At 25.2% G+C, this 16375-nt stretch overlaps 1 protein-coding gene across 14 annotated transcripts in view; it reads right to left on the reverse strand.

Moving 5' to 3' along the window:
- LOC129605417 (disks large 1 tumor suppressor protein) overlaps positions 1 to 16375 on the reverse strand; it is a 67437-nt gene that overhangs the window by 14980 nt on the left and 36082 nt on the right. For 6 of the 14 annotated variants that reach the window (XM_055515179.1, XM_055515175.1, XM_055515172.1 and 3 more), the window contains 8 exons: positions 13963 to 14472; positions 13631 to 13856; positions 13469 to 13556; positions 13197 to 13410; positions 12694 to 13098; positions 10987 to 11089; positions 10527 to 10592; positions 5409 to 5453 (listed from right to left, as the gene is read on the reverse strand). In XM_055515179.1, the coding sequence (XP_055371154.1) occupies positions 5409 to 5453; positions 10527 to 10592; positions 10987 to 11089; positions 12694 to 13098; positions 13197 to 13410; positions 13469 to 13556; positions 13631 to 13856; positions 13963 to 14472 (1657 nt within the window). Of the gene's footprint in view, positions 1 to 5408; positions 5454 to 10526; positions 10593 to 10650; positions 10809 to 10986; positions 11090 to 12693; positions 13099 to 13196; positions 13411 to 13468; positions 13557 to 13630; positions 13857 to 13962; positions 14473 to 16375 lie in introns of those variants that run through there. The other 8 variants (XM_055515178.1, XM_055515174.1, XM_055515185.1 and 5 more) reach the window with 4 other exon arrangements.

Below are 16375 nucleotides of genomic sequence, written 5' to 3' on the forward strand. Positions count from 1 at the left end.
TTTTATTAATAAAATTTCCTATTATACTTCGGTTTTGTTTCTATAAAATAAAAGCAAAAAAAAATTAGATTAATAAAATATTCACAACATTTTTAGTTATAAGTATCTAACATAAATATGTTATTATATAATATAATCGCCTATATATTATTATAATAATATTATAATAAAATATAGGCGACTTGAATAACCACACACGTTAAAATTAAGATTTTCGCTTATTCGTTAAAAATAATTTTGTATATCAGTATTTATTTTGTACCTAAAACTGTTTTATGATCAATTATGAAAACTAAATAAATCTAAATTTTTTTAATTAAATCTATATTATATGTAACTAAAAAACTTTTAAATAAAAAAACTAAGAATAACAGCTTTCATAGTTAAAAATTGACGTAAATTTTAAATTATATATACAAAAAGCACCACCAAACTCATACGAGCACCAAAAAAAATTTTCATTAAAAGTTTTACATGTTTCTTGACACATTATATTCGTTTATATATTTGTTAAATCCGATAGAAATTTATTTTGAAATTTCAAATTTAGGAAAAATTATAGGACAGAACAACACTAAAAGATTCAGTATTATACTCGTATATGTACTTTTATTTATTCTTCATCCAATTTATAACCAAGTAAAATACGTAGAATTTTAAAAAACCCAGTAAAGCAAAACTGTAAGACATTCACTTAGACAAGTTACATAATACACGCGAATGATCATTTCATTTAAACTCAATCCACATTCCACAGCCTATAACTTCCAGGACGTACAAAGTTCGTTACATTAAGTTCGCAAAAATTTTCTTACTTTTGTATTAAATTATACTTACAAAATGCAATTTACAGAAATGCAATTTACTAAAGTACAGAAGAAAAATTATGGTAAACTAATAATAAATCATAATTTATTGTACCTAATAGTAAAAGGTAAATTGAATAGTAAAATTAAAGTAAATTCAAAGGACTACGGGTTTTCTTCTATTTTAAATAAGTTTAAAGTTCAGCACTTATTCAACGTTATTTTCCGTGGCACTTTATATTGAAGAAATCTGAAGAAATGGTAAGCGTTTTTGAATTTCTCTTCATTATACTCGTACAAATGTATGTTCGAAGGGTATACTAAATTTGCATTACCGTTTGTAAAAAATAATGTCAGAGACATAGACTCCAGTATATGTTTTATTTTACTAAAAATTTTTACAAATGATTTATGTACTGGTTCGGGTAGCAGCAATACAAGTTCCAAATTTATTTGGCTATATCTTAGAAACTATGAAAGCAGGGGTATTGAAATTTCGTACAAGCAAATATATTAGTAGGGCTAACGTGTTTGATAAAAATCGTTAAAATTGCTCGGCTCCTTCTGGCAGTTGTCGTACAACTTCAAAAGTTATTTGGCTATATCTCAGAAACCATAAAAGCTGTGGTATTAAAATTAATTGACATACAATTTGAGAAGTTATTTGGCATTATCTCAGAAATTATTATAGTTACAACATAGAAATTTCGTGAAAACAAGTGTATTATTAGGGCTCTTATGTGTGATAAAAACCGTTGAAATTTCTTGACTCCTTGCGGTAGCTGCCATACCACTTCAATAGTAGTTTGGCCATATCTCAGAAAATATTGAAAACATGGTACTGAATTTGCATAAATTAATATGGTAATACGGCAACTTAAAGTCAAAATCTGCCCCTTTAACATTTTAGGTAAATTTTTTAACTTAATTTTTTAAATTCCAAAATTAAACAAAAATGCATATATTGGATGTGCAAAAAAAAATTACTTGAATCTTGAAATTATTAGGAACATTATTTCCCAATGTTCAATTGCTTACAAAACTAGTAAATTTACATTTTAACCAAAACTTTCAATGTCCACACACATATACATATGTACGTCACATAAACGCAAATCGTCTACATATATAAATATATCATATAAATATTTATATATAATGTTTATATGGAGAAGTGTCATATAAAAACATACATTTAAATTTAATTTAAATTTTAAACGAAACTTAAAAACAAATACATATATCACGTATATATATTCATATATGAAACAATCGCTAACTTAAAAAATTATAATATTAATGAAATAAACATTTTTATGTTAAACAAGGACATACCAAAAAATATTTTTCTATTGAAATTCATGGATGAAATTAATGCTATGGAAAACGGTCACTATTTTCTACTAATGTACATAAAAAAATCAATGTTTTGCATTAGATGCTGAAGTACTAATGAATTTTATTATTAATGAATAAATATATATATATATATATATATATATGTATATGTATATATATTATATATATATTATATATATTATATATATATATACTACATATATATTATATATATGTATAGTATATATATATATATATATATATATATATATTATATATATATTTTTATATATTATAAAATATATATTTGTTAATTTATATTACATCTGTAGAAGAATTTTTCAAATTTTAAATTACTACCAAAAATATTATATCATACATAAAAATTTCATGAGGTTATCACATTTAACTAAACACGTGTCTTTTCTAAATATTATAAATTTCTATAACATTCTTATTAATATATTAAAAGTATTTCATTAGGTTTCACATTTTAAGTAACCTTTTAGTTAATATTTTTCAAAATATGTAAAATTAGTTCGCTTTCCTTGTTCTCATTTTCCTGAAAAGCTTGCAAATAAATTTCGTAGGCAAATAAAGCTCAAATAATAAATTTCAATAAATTCCGTTATTTAGTACCTTAAATGGTCATACATATAAAATCAACCCCTTGTGAAAATTTGTGGGGCGTGCAGACATACTCGTTTTCGAGCCTGTTAACATTCATTTTTCCTGTATATAAAAAAATGCTTATAACTTCGGAACGTTGCGACATAGAGTAACCATTCAGTGCTAGTTTTACAGGTAATTAATTGCTTTTTACTTCATTAAACAATCAATTTGATTGGAGCCATAATTTTCGAGATAAAGCTCGTCAAAGTAAAAAAAAATTTTTTTTAATGCTTTTTAAAAGGGTCGAAATTTGTCGAAAATTTGTTTTATTTTTTTGTTTTTGTTACGCAACAATAAGATCTAAGTTAACCTACATATATAGTATTTTTCCCTATCTTTCATAGTTTTGCCAGTATAACGTGTTGTGTTTAAAAAAATGCGGAAAATGCATATTTTATACATTTCTTACGAACATAGCATACACTAAAAATTTTTTAAGTTAAATGTGTTAAAATCAATGTGTGATGGACAGATAAAAATAAATTGGTAAAAGTTTTATCTATAAGTTAGGAATAGTATTATAAATAAGTATGTTTATAAAATTAAGAACATTGACAGCTTTTTACTTACTATAAGTTTTTGAAAATAAAAGTCTAACTATTTTCTTAATTACGAGAAAATTTTGACATCGACAGTTTTGAAAGTTGACACAAATTGTAGTAATCATTAAAGACGAAAAACAATTTAAAGGGAATTCAGGTATGAAGAAGGAAGTACCAATAGCATATTTAAAAAATACATTTTAAATTTCAGTTTTACAACACTGAAAAACTTGTGCAAATATAATAAAGCAAAAAACTATTATTTTTAATATTATATACAGATAAGGTTGTCGATGGCTGATTTCGGAATTCCATTTAAGAAAAAAATTTATGTTCATAATTTTTATAACAATTTATTGCCTTATGAATATGCGTCTTTACAGAATTCATGAAATTTTCAAATAATTCACTTATAAAATATGTTTATTTATGGATATATAAGATATATATAGAATGGAATAAAAGAGTTGTAAAACATGAGTAAAGTAATTACAAGATCAGACCTCGAAGCATGCTAATTTAATTTATTTTTAATATTCATGTACATAAGTTCCCAGAATTTCAAAATTACAGACAAAATGTAAGATTTTCAGTTTTTGATTTACATACATAAATTACTAAACTATAGGAATTTGAAATGTAAGCAAAACCTTACAAATTTAGCATACATCACATCTCCGATGCAAACAACCAAAATTATCGATTACCGTTCCTTTAGTAGATGCCGTTAAAATGGTGAGACACTTAACAAACTCACTAAAAAAATTTCTTCAAAACTCAGAAATAGGGTTCAACGAAAACTTGTTGAATCTTAAAACCCATTTTTTGCAAAATATTTTCAGTCCAAATAAGGGATTTTGAATTTACAGAAAACATCTGAATTCAGCTATGGTGTATTAACGTTTAAGTTTTGTGTTTGAATAAAATACAACAAATTTCGAACAATTTTATTAAAATTTACTGAATCCACACTTAAGGTTTAGTTGCGTAAACCCAACTCTCTCTTAAAATGAAAGTTAGTATTTGAATCATTTTTTTTATGAATTTTGTTTGGTATTTCTAATTCGGCATGAATTTATTTTATGAAATTATGTAAATGTATACAACGTAAATGTGCTTAGAAAATTACATATCAAATTATAATTTAATTTTTAATTTATAGTTTGATATATATATATATCATTTTCTTTCCTAAATTAAAAATAAAATACTTATTAGTAATGCCACTAATTTTTGATTAATTAAAAATAAATTCCTACTAAAAAAGCAATTGAATTCTCTTTAAATCTTAATGGGTATTTAAAAAAATAAGGAATTTGCAATTTCATTTTTTAAAAAACTTATAAAAAAACGACGATGAGTTTTTTATTTATAATACAATATTTTTTAGTGTAATAATAAAATACATGTTTAAATCTAAAGTATTAAAAATATGATTATATTAGTTATTGCAACGTTATGAACATTTTAAATAACTAAGAGTGAAAATTTTTGCATTACTAAAAAATTAGTTCTTTGGGTTTTTTCCATTTTTAATAAAGTTTTATATACTTAAAGAGTTGTATATTTGAAGTAAAAATTATAAAAACAAATAAACAAAATAAACTCATAAATAAATAATTTATAAGTATGTATATGAAACTGAATCAAAAACAAAAATTGTGTTTGTTGTAAAATGACTTGCAAAAATATTTATTCTACTGTCTGATTCAAAAAATTATGTAAGTATATAAAACGAAATAAAAAACAAATTCCACTTAAAATGTAATATTTTAAATATACAAAAAAACAAACAGTTTATACTAAAAACACGAAAAAAAATGAACAAACAATAGTTGTAATTGTTAAATAAATGTAAAAATGAATATCTATCAAAATAAATTATTTAGAAGTCAAACTGAATTCAAGAGGAAGTAAGTATGTTTATCTGTTTTTTATAAAAATTTGTAGTTAATCAATTTTTTGCTTGAAATGAAAAATATTTTTTCTAACAAACTAAAATAAAAAGAAAATAATTTTCCCAAAAATATTTCATGTTAAATTTACATACCTCCTTCAGCATTCGCGTCGTCTTGTGTGTAGCAAAGCATGAAAGCTAGAAAAATAATACAGAAGATGTAAAAGTACACCATATTACACCAAATAAAATAAAAGAAAATTAAATAATTTAAAGAATTAAAAATGAGGTCAAAGAAAGAAAATAAAGAATTGTATAAGAAAAACGAAATTAACATAAAACCAAATTTTAAATGAAGATAAATCGAAGAAAGAAATCAAAATTTTAATAGTATATAAAAATTGATGTGCCATCACTTGCTATAAAAATCATGTTTTTATTAATTTATAACCCTGATTTTTGGAACAAGTGAGGTACACCTTAAGAAATAAAAATAATAATAATAATGTAATAATGTAATTAATGTATCAGAATCCGTTTTAGTGAAACTATTTTTTTTGAATAAATTTTTTTTTGTAGTTGTTAAAAAAATATAAAAAATTTACTGAGACAAAATATTGAAAAAAAACCCACTTAATATATTAAGCCTACCAAGTCTCACAAAATTATTTAAAATAACCTAAGTCAAAATGCCGAATATTTAATAATTGAATGTGCAGTTACTCTTTTCAGAATAACAAGCAAATCGTTAAAATTTTGTTATTTTTTTGTTGCGGTTATTTTTTTTTTTTTGTAATTTATGATTTTATAACGTATAACTATTTTTTTGTTATATGAAACCAATTTATACTTACTCATTTAGAGTTTAAAGTTCATAAAGTATTTTTATTTTGAATCGCAAAACTCTATATTTTCTTTAAAAAAAAGAAAATGTCTCGCAGAATCCGATTCTTAGAATGCGCAACTTCAGCAGCACGTAATTTTGCATTATACGAAATATTATAAACGTGGAAATGCAAAAACTTTTCTGAAATATACCTTTTCGGTTGTTCTTCAGACTAGTGACGACGAAACAATTGTATCATTGTTAAATATATTGTAAGTACAAACGTCATCCAGAAAAAAGTCTATAAATTGTAACTTTCTTTCTGCGTTTATGTGGAGCACACATACTAATTTGAGTTTTAAATTTGAAAATAAGTCGGCGGAATATTTTGACAATAAATTTATTTTTGCTATATTATGAGAAATTTTATATTAGTTTATTTGAATCAGTTGCCTCCATAATCTGGTTCAAATATTGATAAACTTAATATAATTAAGCTAATATAATTAATAAACTTAATATAATTAAGTTTGTTGATTTTAATTAACTTAATAAAATTGCCTTGAACATACTCTTCTTATGTACATATGAAAAACATCATACGATAACTGTAAATACGCGACTGAATCACCTTGCATAAATAAGGAAAAAAAAAGTTAAACAGAAAACGTGACATGAAATAAAAATTTGAGTTCTCGAAAAATACTTTAATTTGCTTTTTTGTTTAAATGAATTAGTTTTTTTTTAAATGTAATCGATTTATTTTTTTTTTTTGGTTTTTTAATTGAGAAAAATTTTTTTAATTGTAGCTAGTTATTTGAAATATTAAAAGCGAAAGCTTTTATATTAATATTTATAACTTTTAATTAATAATAACGAAATTTTAAAATATTAAAAGCGAAATTTCGTTATTTATTTATTTTTATACAGTTAAAATTTTTATCTTTACAATATAGAAAAGTTTATCATTACTGATCTAAGTTTTCACATATAATAATGTTTTCACCATATACGCATTATTTTAATGCTTATATAAAAATTAGTTACAATTACAATATCGAAAACACAAAGAAATTAAACTACAAAAATAAAAATTCGTAATTATCGTTTGAATTTTTTGACCAAAGTTATGCATTAAGTGTCTTTGGTCAATGTCTAAACGCAGATAACGTTCATTTCAAGAACTCCTATTAAAAATTATACACACTATTATCAACACAAAGTTATTGCGTTGCTGGGTAAAGTCACTGCATCTTTGAGAAACACATGATTTTTTCAGAACATCCTTTAAAAAATTCGGTGTGGGACAAGACACTTTTCTATAAAATTCTTTAAAGGAACCTAAAAAAAATTTCATTGGGTCGACATTACTACAAATAGATTCACTGACAACAAAAAAAATATTAAATGTAAAATTGCAAAAGCCATTTTTTTAATTTGAAATTTGTTTAAAAACTGGTGGTAATAATACAACTTTTTAATTTAGACGTATGGAATGTTGAAAACATATATATTTTTCGTACAATGGCAATATTCTGAGAATCAATTGTCATCCAGTGGAGGTTTATGAACGTTTGTTATTTTCTTGTAGAAATTTTAGAAGTTTTTTTTTCGATTCCATTCATTTTGTGGACTTTCGTGATTGAATAAAAGTACAATAACATTTATTTCTTTATTTTAATTATCGGTTGAAAAAATTAAATCAATCTGAAACTAATTATAGTGCTGACCCCCTAACGCACTTTTAATTTTATTGATTTTAATTTTCCGAGTAGATTTTCTAGAGTTCAATTCAAAAATTTTGATTTTTATAGTTTTTGTTATTGTGAGACCAGGGGTCTTACTACTAATTCGATTTTCGTGAAAGGGTTTTCATTTAGAGAATTGGTAAGGTAGCTTTAGTTAATTTGTATGGTATAAATTTTCTATTTCTACAAATACGAAAATCGTTTCGCGAAAATCGAATTACATTGTAAGACCTCAGTTCTCTTTCTAGCCGAAGATAGTAAGAACAAGAATTCTAATCGAACTAAGTAATAAAACATTTGCTCACATTATGTAAAAAAATAGATTTAATTGCTTAAGAAGCCATGATAATGCATTGACATTTTCTGCCCAGAAAAATGTTGTATGTTCGCTGAAGTAAAAACTAAGATTTAAGTTAAAACTTTCAGTACACGTTTTAATTAGCGAAAATTTCCGAAGCTTTGATAAAATATATATTTTTTTAAATATTTATTTAAAAAATTTTCTTCTAATTATGAGAAGATTATAAATGCGCTAGATTTTATTTATTTTTTTTTCAATTGGTATTTTTAGAAAACTTAGTTTAAGGTACTTATTTTAAAAAATTATTACTCTGACACATATATTTTTATTACGAAAATTTTTATGTTGAATTTATTGCGAAAGCGCAAAAAAGTACTTTGCTTGATAAAAACATACACAGGCTTATATATTATGTTCCTAAGCTGTTTATGTTCCTAGTTTGTAAATAAAATAAAAAAATAAAAAACAAATGAAAATGATTTTAATGAAATGTTATTTCTTATTCTTCTTTTATTTAAGTTTTTCTCAATTTAAATTTTTTTACTTGTGCGAAATGCAGCAAGCTAGTATTGGTTTTAAATCTCTAAATTTTTAAGAGATATTTTAGTGTGAAGTGCGATGTGCTCCGGAAACCCTTCACATAATGCATTCGGAGTTTTAGGAAAAAAAATGTAGTGCGATTAACTAGTATTTTAGTGCGAAGTGCGATAGGTTTAGAAACGGCCTAATTATCATATTTTTGGCAAAGCGTGTGGTACTGAATAAAACAAAAATTGATAGGATAAAGTATTTTTTTTACAAATTAAAGGAACTGTAATCAATTAGGTTCTCAAAACAAAAATAGGACTTTAAAAAATGTTTTTAGTTCTGTTTTAAAATCAAAGTGTCATGAAAAAATTCTTCTCGGCGTAACTCAAGATTTAACAGGTTAATTTTAATTAAAATACTCTACCATGAAAAGACCTACTTAAAAACAGCAAGCTATTACGACAACAAGTTATTTTGTATATTTTATTTGAACAAATACATATATGCTTTTGCTCACCTAACTCGATCTCAAAATTAACTTACACTTCGTTTTTTTCGTTTATGATTCATCTATTTAGGGAACAATTTTCATATATACGTAATCAAAAAACGTTGATTTAATTAATCAAAAAGTCATGAGTTCAATGAAAGACATCGGAAAACAGAAGAAAAGGAATAAAAAGAAAAATATGAGAATATTCCATTAGAAACCAATATGTAAAATCAAAATGATATACAAAATAAAATATTACGTTCAAGTTTAAATCTTACATTTCTACACTTCCAATTTCAACTAATACGTTTAATAAATACACTACACCAGTAACTAAAACCTAATATATGGTAATCAATGAAAATATTTATATGTATACTCGTATGTATAAAAAAACATTCATTTAACAAAGACTGCAAAGCAAATTACGCTTGGTTCATTCTTAAATTAATTGATATTTTTTCTCTGATGGCTCCAAGTTGAATAATTATTTCAAATTACATATATATCTTACTTACATATGGCGCACATAAATGGCAATTAAAGTCTACATACACATTAAGAAATTTAATAACTGCATATTGTTATAATGTGTTTTAAAAAATTGTAACGCGAAATAATGTTTCGTTGATAAATGATAATAAAAAACATATTGTATTTATAATTCAAATTTCATGACATAGTAGACAAAATTCTACTATACATGTTGTTTTGCATAAGGTGGCATATTATTTTAGGGTTGATCCTTTGATCAATTTCCATTGGAGAACAGATATATTCAAAAAACAATACATATAACAAGTGTTTTTGTTGAAATTATATTAGTAAAGATTTTTGTTGTTACTATGTATACTCATATATGTACATATTATTATTAATTATTGCTCAGAAAAGTTTGTGCTACAATATTTGAAATATATCGTAATTTATCAATAAAAGAATATTTTGCATTCATTTTAACTTTAAATTATGTATGTAGACTTCTGTCACTATGTGCATTTGTGCATGTGATTGTTATTTCATGTTTAACTTTTCTTTCTTTAAATTTTATATGTGCCTCTATCACAAAAGATAGAATTCAATCATTTTACTTTAATTTTATATTATACTTTTGAAAATAATATTTTCAAAAAAAAAAAATAATTCTTTAATTAGAAATTTTTTTTTGACAAGAATTGTGATTAGAAAAAAAAAAGCATCACTGACTAACTATCTGCTCAAAATTAGTAATGCAATAGAAAAGTTTAATTTCCGTATTCCCAAATTTTAAAGTTGTCACAAAAGAAACTTAGTAAGCAAGCTACAATGCCCATTTCCTATAAATCTATAATTCTTATGTTACTTATTTCTAATTTCTTAAATTTATAAAACTTACTTTGCTGGTCAACCGCTTCTAAATTATTTTGACTATCAGAATTTATTACAGCTCCATTAACATTCGCTAACATTTGTTTTTTATTTTCGTAAGTTTTTTAAACATTTTTTTGTGTTTCATCATAAAACATTTTGTTTCATAATAAGACAACCAATTATTTGTTTTAATGAATAATTTTAACATTAAATTGACATTGATTTTTGATTGATGAGTCATCCGTGAAACATAAAAATAAAATATGGAAAAGAAAACATAAAACAAAACGACACAAATTAGACAATACTAACAAAAAAAAAGGAAAGGTAATTATAAACAAAAGAATAATAAAAAAATAGAAAACAAAACAATGAAAAAATTAACCAAAATCATTAAAAAATATGTATGTATGTATATTTCATAAATAAAATACCTATGGTAATTTTTTAATTATTTTTCAATAATATATTATATGAATACTAACGTTCTTGATCACTTCCATCCTCATTTTTATCATCTCTGCTTTTCATAAAGGGAAATTTTCTAGAAAAAGTGAAATTTTTCTTTTTACGATCAAGCGTTGATTGCTAAAAAATAGAAAAGAAAAAATTTTATTAATTACATACATATATTATATAATATACAAAAGTTATGTTATATAATAAAACGATAAGGAGAAATTTAAATTCCCTCCGAAAAATTTTGTTTTCACAAGTATCTTGTGGCAGGACTTTAAATTTGCAATAAAAAACTTTTCAACGAAACAACATAAGGTAATATATGCGGTACACATGATATGTGAGCATCAGTAAAGAAACCACATGATGTATTTCCGGTGTCGTTATAAAAACGTGATCAAACAAAAATTTTTATAGCCCTTGTATTGACTCACACTGGATGTTTGGCAATTTTCAACCGATTTTTTAACTTTTTCCGATTGAGAGTTATATGCTTGTCCTGTTTAAAGCAACGAAGACTAATAAAAATTAAAACATAAATTTCAAATTAGGTCTAATAAAAACAAACTAGTTCAAAAATTTGTTTAAGCTTCTTACAAAAAAAAAGTTCTGAGAATTTAATAACATGAGCCATTTGTTTCTCAGAATGCCTTTGTAAAATAAGCTCTGTAGTTAGTATAATAAACTCTGTAGTTTGAAAAATAAACTCTATAGATATAAGTAGTAAAATAAACTCAAAATAGGTTTTCTATTCTTTTCCTCTTACATATACTAATTTAGTCTGTAACATTCGTCAAAAAAAATCAAAATGTATATTATATTATAGATGTTAGATAAAAACCGACCACTATGTAATTTCTTTATAAATGTAAAATAATTGTAAATTCTATTTTGGAACAATAAAATCTTAAGTGTTAAATTATATAATACAGTTTATGGTATACAATATGTAATGAAAATATTACTATCTTTCAAATTAAAGTTCTTTTATGGGAATGCTTAATGTTCTTGAGTTTTATGTAATGTTCTTGAATGCTTAATGCTCTTGAGTTTGCCAAATCATTGATCTTTTTCAATGGAAAAGGAAATAGTGATTCCTTTATACTAATGGACAATCTGATCTTTTAGTATTTAATTCTAAACGATAATAAATAAACGAAACATAATTCTCTTACGATAATAAATAAAATCATTTTATTTATTATCGTTAAGACATTAATTATTGTTAAACAAATATGATGTATTCAATAATGAGTTCTATAATTGTATAATACATTTGTGAAGAAAGTCTTTTAACTGGGTTATAAAAAATATTTTTTCTACAAAAGAAAATTTATAGAAAAAGTGATTTTTTTCTATAAAAGAAACCAATAAATTTTTTTAGGTGGTATATTTTAGGTGGAATAATCTGAAATTCAAATGCTAACAAAGTACTTAATTACACATTCATAGAAATTTAATTTGGTATTTTTGAACACTCTTTTATTATATATATATATGCATATTTTTTCAAATTAAAATTACTATTAAAGACAACTAATTTCTATTTACGATTTTCAAAAAGTATGAATTCGAATTTTTAAACAGTTTTTCAAATTTAATTAGCATTTGATCATTTGTTCCTACTAACATAGACTGACTATTAGATTGGTATTTTTATTTTTAATAAGAATTAAATAAATTAATACTAAAACATCATTCTTGTATGTAAAGGGTGCTTTAAATTTTTTTACCTTATCCATATTATTATTAGCAACATGCCCTTGGAATTTAACACTACGATCTCTTGCTCTCATTTTGCGCTCCCAACGCCTTTTTGATGGTACAATACCAATTATTTCATCTTCAGTGTCACCTAAAACGCGACGAGCTTGCCACCATTCATCGTCAGATGCGTTCGTTACATGTAATATATCGCCATGCTTAAACGGGAGTCCTCTTGATGGTAAACCATCGTCACGATTTGGATCATAGTCAAATAACGCTCGAACATATAATGAACGTTTTTGTGATGTACGCAATAGTGTTCCGGAATTTGTTATTGCTGAAGCTTGTTTTAATTCTTTTACGTGAGCCTCGAATTGATTATAATCTTCAGGTCGATATTGAGCGACTAGATTAACAACACCACCAGAATTCTTTATAAAAATATGAAACAAAAGGTAGAGTCATTTCAATATAGTTTATGATATTTCAAGTTTATAGTTTATTATATATTATTAATTATAGTTTTTACTTTTAGTGCTTGTGCTGCCTCTTCGTGGGTAGCAGTTTTTATATCGATATTGTTAACGCTAAGTAATTGATCTCCTCTTTTTAATTCACCTCCTTGATCAGCTGGTCCGCCAGGTAATATAAATGATACGTAAATACCATAATTATCTTCCCCTCCTACAATATTGAATCCCAAATTTTGATTTCCTTTTTGAATAGTAATTGACCTAGGCTCCCTGTAATTAAAAAAGTATGGTTTTTATAAAAGTTTGAAATAAACTTCCTGTTATTAACCTTGATATATCTTCTGTACTGACGGCGCGAGGAGTTCCCGGGGGAACAGCAGCAAGAATGTTTGATGAAGCATATCTAGATGAAGGTTCTGTAAGCACAAGCACAAAGAAAAATCGTTTTATAAATTTTACTACGATATAGTAAAATTATTTTATAAATTACGAGGAGGAATTGGTGAATGTGATCTTGATGTTGCTGTTTGTCCTAACTGCCCAGAATCAACTACACTTTGCTCAATTTTATTTACAGCACCAGTTGATTGAGAATTAACTTGATTCAAAGAAGTTAAATGCTGACTTTTCCCAATAACTAAAGTTACTTTATCAGTTATAGATTTTAGTGTTGCGACAGCTTGTTCATGTGTTACATTTTCGAGATTTTTTTCATTCTAAATAAGAGTTATATACAAAATAGTACCATTTTTAGTATAATAAACAAAATAAATGCAGTTAAAATTTTTATCAAATAATAGACAAATTACGAAATTAACATACCGAATTATTTCGTACCGCGATTAATTTATCGCCAATACTAAGTCTACCATCAACATGTGCGGCCCCACCTTCCATAATTTTTGTAACGTAAATTCCATTATCGCCAGGAATATGTTGGTTTCCTATACCGCCAGCTATTGAAAAGCCTAATCCTTTTACCCCTTTAACTAAATCGATTTCCAGAATTTTTTGACCTGGCGCTACTTTATATGGACCTCCTTTTCTCTTAACATGTAGTTTAACAATATTGCCAGCTTTTTTCAACGCTTCCACAGCACTTGCATGTGGTACGTCAATGACAGATACTTCATTAACAGAAACAATAATATCATTTACTAGCAATCGACCATCATTAGCAGCGGCACCACCCGGTATTAGCTTTGTAATATATATTGACGTATCAGTTCCCACATGTGGATTGTCCGTACCGCCAGCAATTGAAAAACCCAAGCCCGCATTGCCACGTTCGAGTGTAATATCATCGAATTCCCAATTCTCTTCACCATTCACCTAAAAAGAGTATGGAAAACAAATTATTATGATATTCAAATTTAAAATTAAAAACTATTTTAAAATTCTAATTTAAATTAAACGAAAGCGTTTTGTTTAAAGATGATGTTCCTAAATTCTGGTTCGCAAAAAATAGTTGGTTGTCTTTAGATCTCTGCGTTCCCAAATGAGCGCTTTAACAACAGACGGAGGGACGTATGGTGTTACATACGTCGTGAAAATATAAATATGTGTGTGCATACCTCATATCCACTATTCAATATTACAACACTTCCCTAATATGCATACATTGTTATCCACAGTATAAAGTTGATTAAATATAAAAGTTGACTTAAACATTTAATTTTTAAATAGAAAATGGCAAATTGAAAAAAATGGATACATACATATTATGTATGTATGTGAAAAAAAATTAATAATATACATATGCAAAAAAATCTGGTTAATTAAAACAGCAAGGTCGACTAAATTCATCTGTAATAGGGAACTGTAACAGTGGATGCGGATGGAAACATCAAATCATACTGGATTAATATGTACGTATATGGTATAAATTTATTTTAAGATTTATAAATGTTATGTATTTTTAATATGATGTTTAATTAAAGTACCATTATTCTGATAGCAACTCGCACGGGTAACTATGAAAAAAAAGAATGTTTTACATGTCATAAACTCATCTTTTAAAGTGCGCCTCTCTGTAGACTTTGTTTATTTAACTTACGTTTGGTGGTGGGATATTTTAAATTTTTAATTATCAATTAGCTTTTATTTTAATATTGTAAATGAAATTAACGAACTTCATGATAATTCATAATTAATTTTAAAATGAAGCATTTCTAAACAAGTTTATATACACAGCTGTTTAGATTTTGTGTATTAGATTACTATTTTTCTTTAAGTTTTGTTTTCTTGTATATATTCACATTTGAAAACGCGTTTAAATATTAGATATACATTGAACTTAAATCTATTACTGCAGACGTTAAATAGTCACAAATTTTTAAAAATATATTTAAAATTTGATGATTATTTTACAAACGTTAAATATTTCTGTTTTAAAAATTTAAACATATTATTTAACGTTTGCAATTTCTTCTTAAATTTTGATTGTATCCAAAAACGGGTCTGGAAGCGAGAATTTTATTACCTTAAATCAAAGAAGTGGTACATAAGTTATAAGAAAAATAAATGTAGTCATAAGTACACAAGTTTCCGTAACTATTTAGAAAAAATTTTAAGTAACGCAACCAATTCAGTTGTTCAGACGAAAAAAAAAATTTAAATAAAATTTTTAACAAAAAATTGAAAATTTTTATAAAATGATTTTTCCATATTCAAAAAATTCAAATCAGCCATTTTCAAAAAATTTCAAGGTAGGTTAATTATTTCCCCTAATATGAGCAAAAATGTAAAATCGGCCCGCATAAAATCCAATTGACGAGGCCATAGTAGAAACTAAGTTGCATATAAATTTTCATCAAAATCGTTTAATCCGAACTCGAGACACACGAGTGACACTCAGACAGACAACCCTGCAAATAGTTATAATATCTCTCTACAAATAGTTTGTTTACGCTTCCCTACGATAGAGAACTGCATTCCGACCAAAAACTCGACATTTGGTGCCATCACATAACCTCCCTGTCGATAAAATGCGGTCGATAATAAAATTAAAACGTGAAACGGCTAGATTTTTCTGTGGTACCGCTTTTGCCACCCAAGCTTTTTAGCTTTTGCATAAAATTTATAGCAGAAAATAATTTTCGGCTAGGTTTTTTTTCCTCCTGAAAAAATTATCCGATTTTCAACTTTAGTGCTTTTTAGAAAAAAAATTACTTGTGGATGTTCCACATTATACTTTTTTAGGAATCAAATAGCGAAAATACAATTATTTGTTCCA

This window comes from Condylostylus longicornis, unplaced genomic scaffold (genome assembly GCF_029603195.1).
Source record: "Condylostylus longicornis isolate FDR11 unplaced genomic scaffold, ASM2960319v2 ptg000013l, whole genome shotgun sequence".
Lineage (NCBI taxonomy): Eukaryota > Metazoa > Arthropoda > Insecta > Diptera > Dolichopodidae > Condylostylus > Condylostylus longicornis.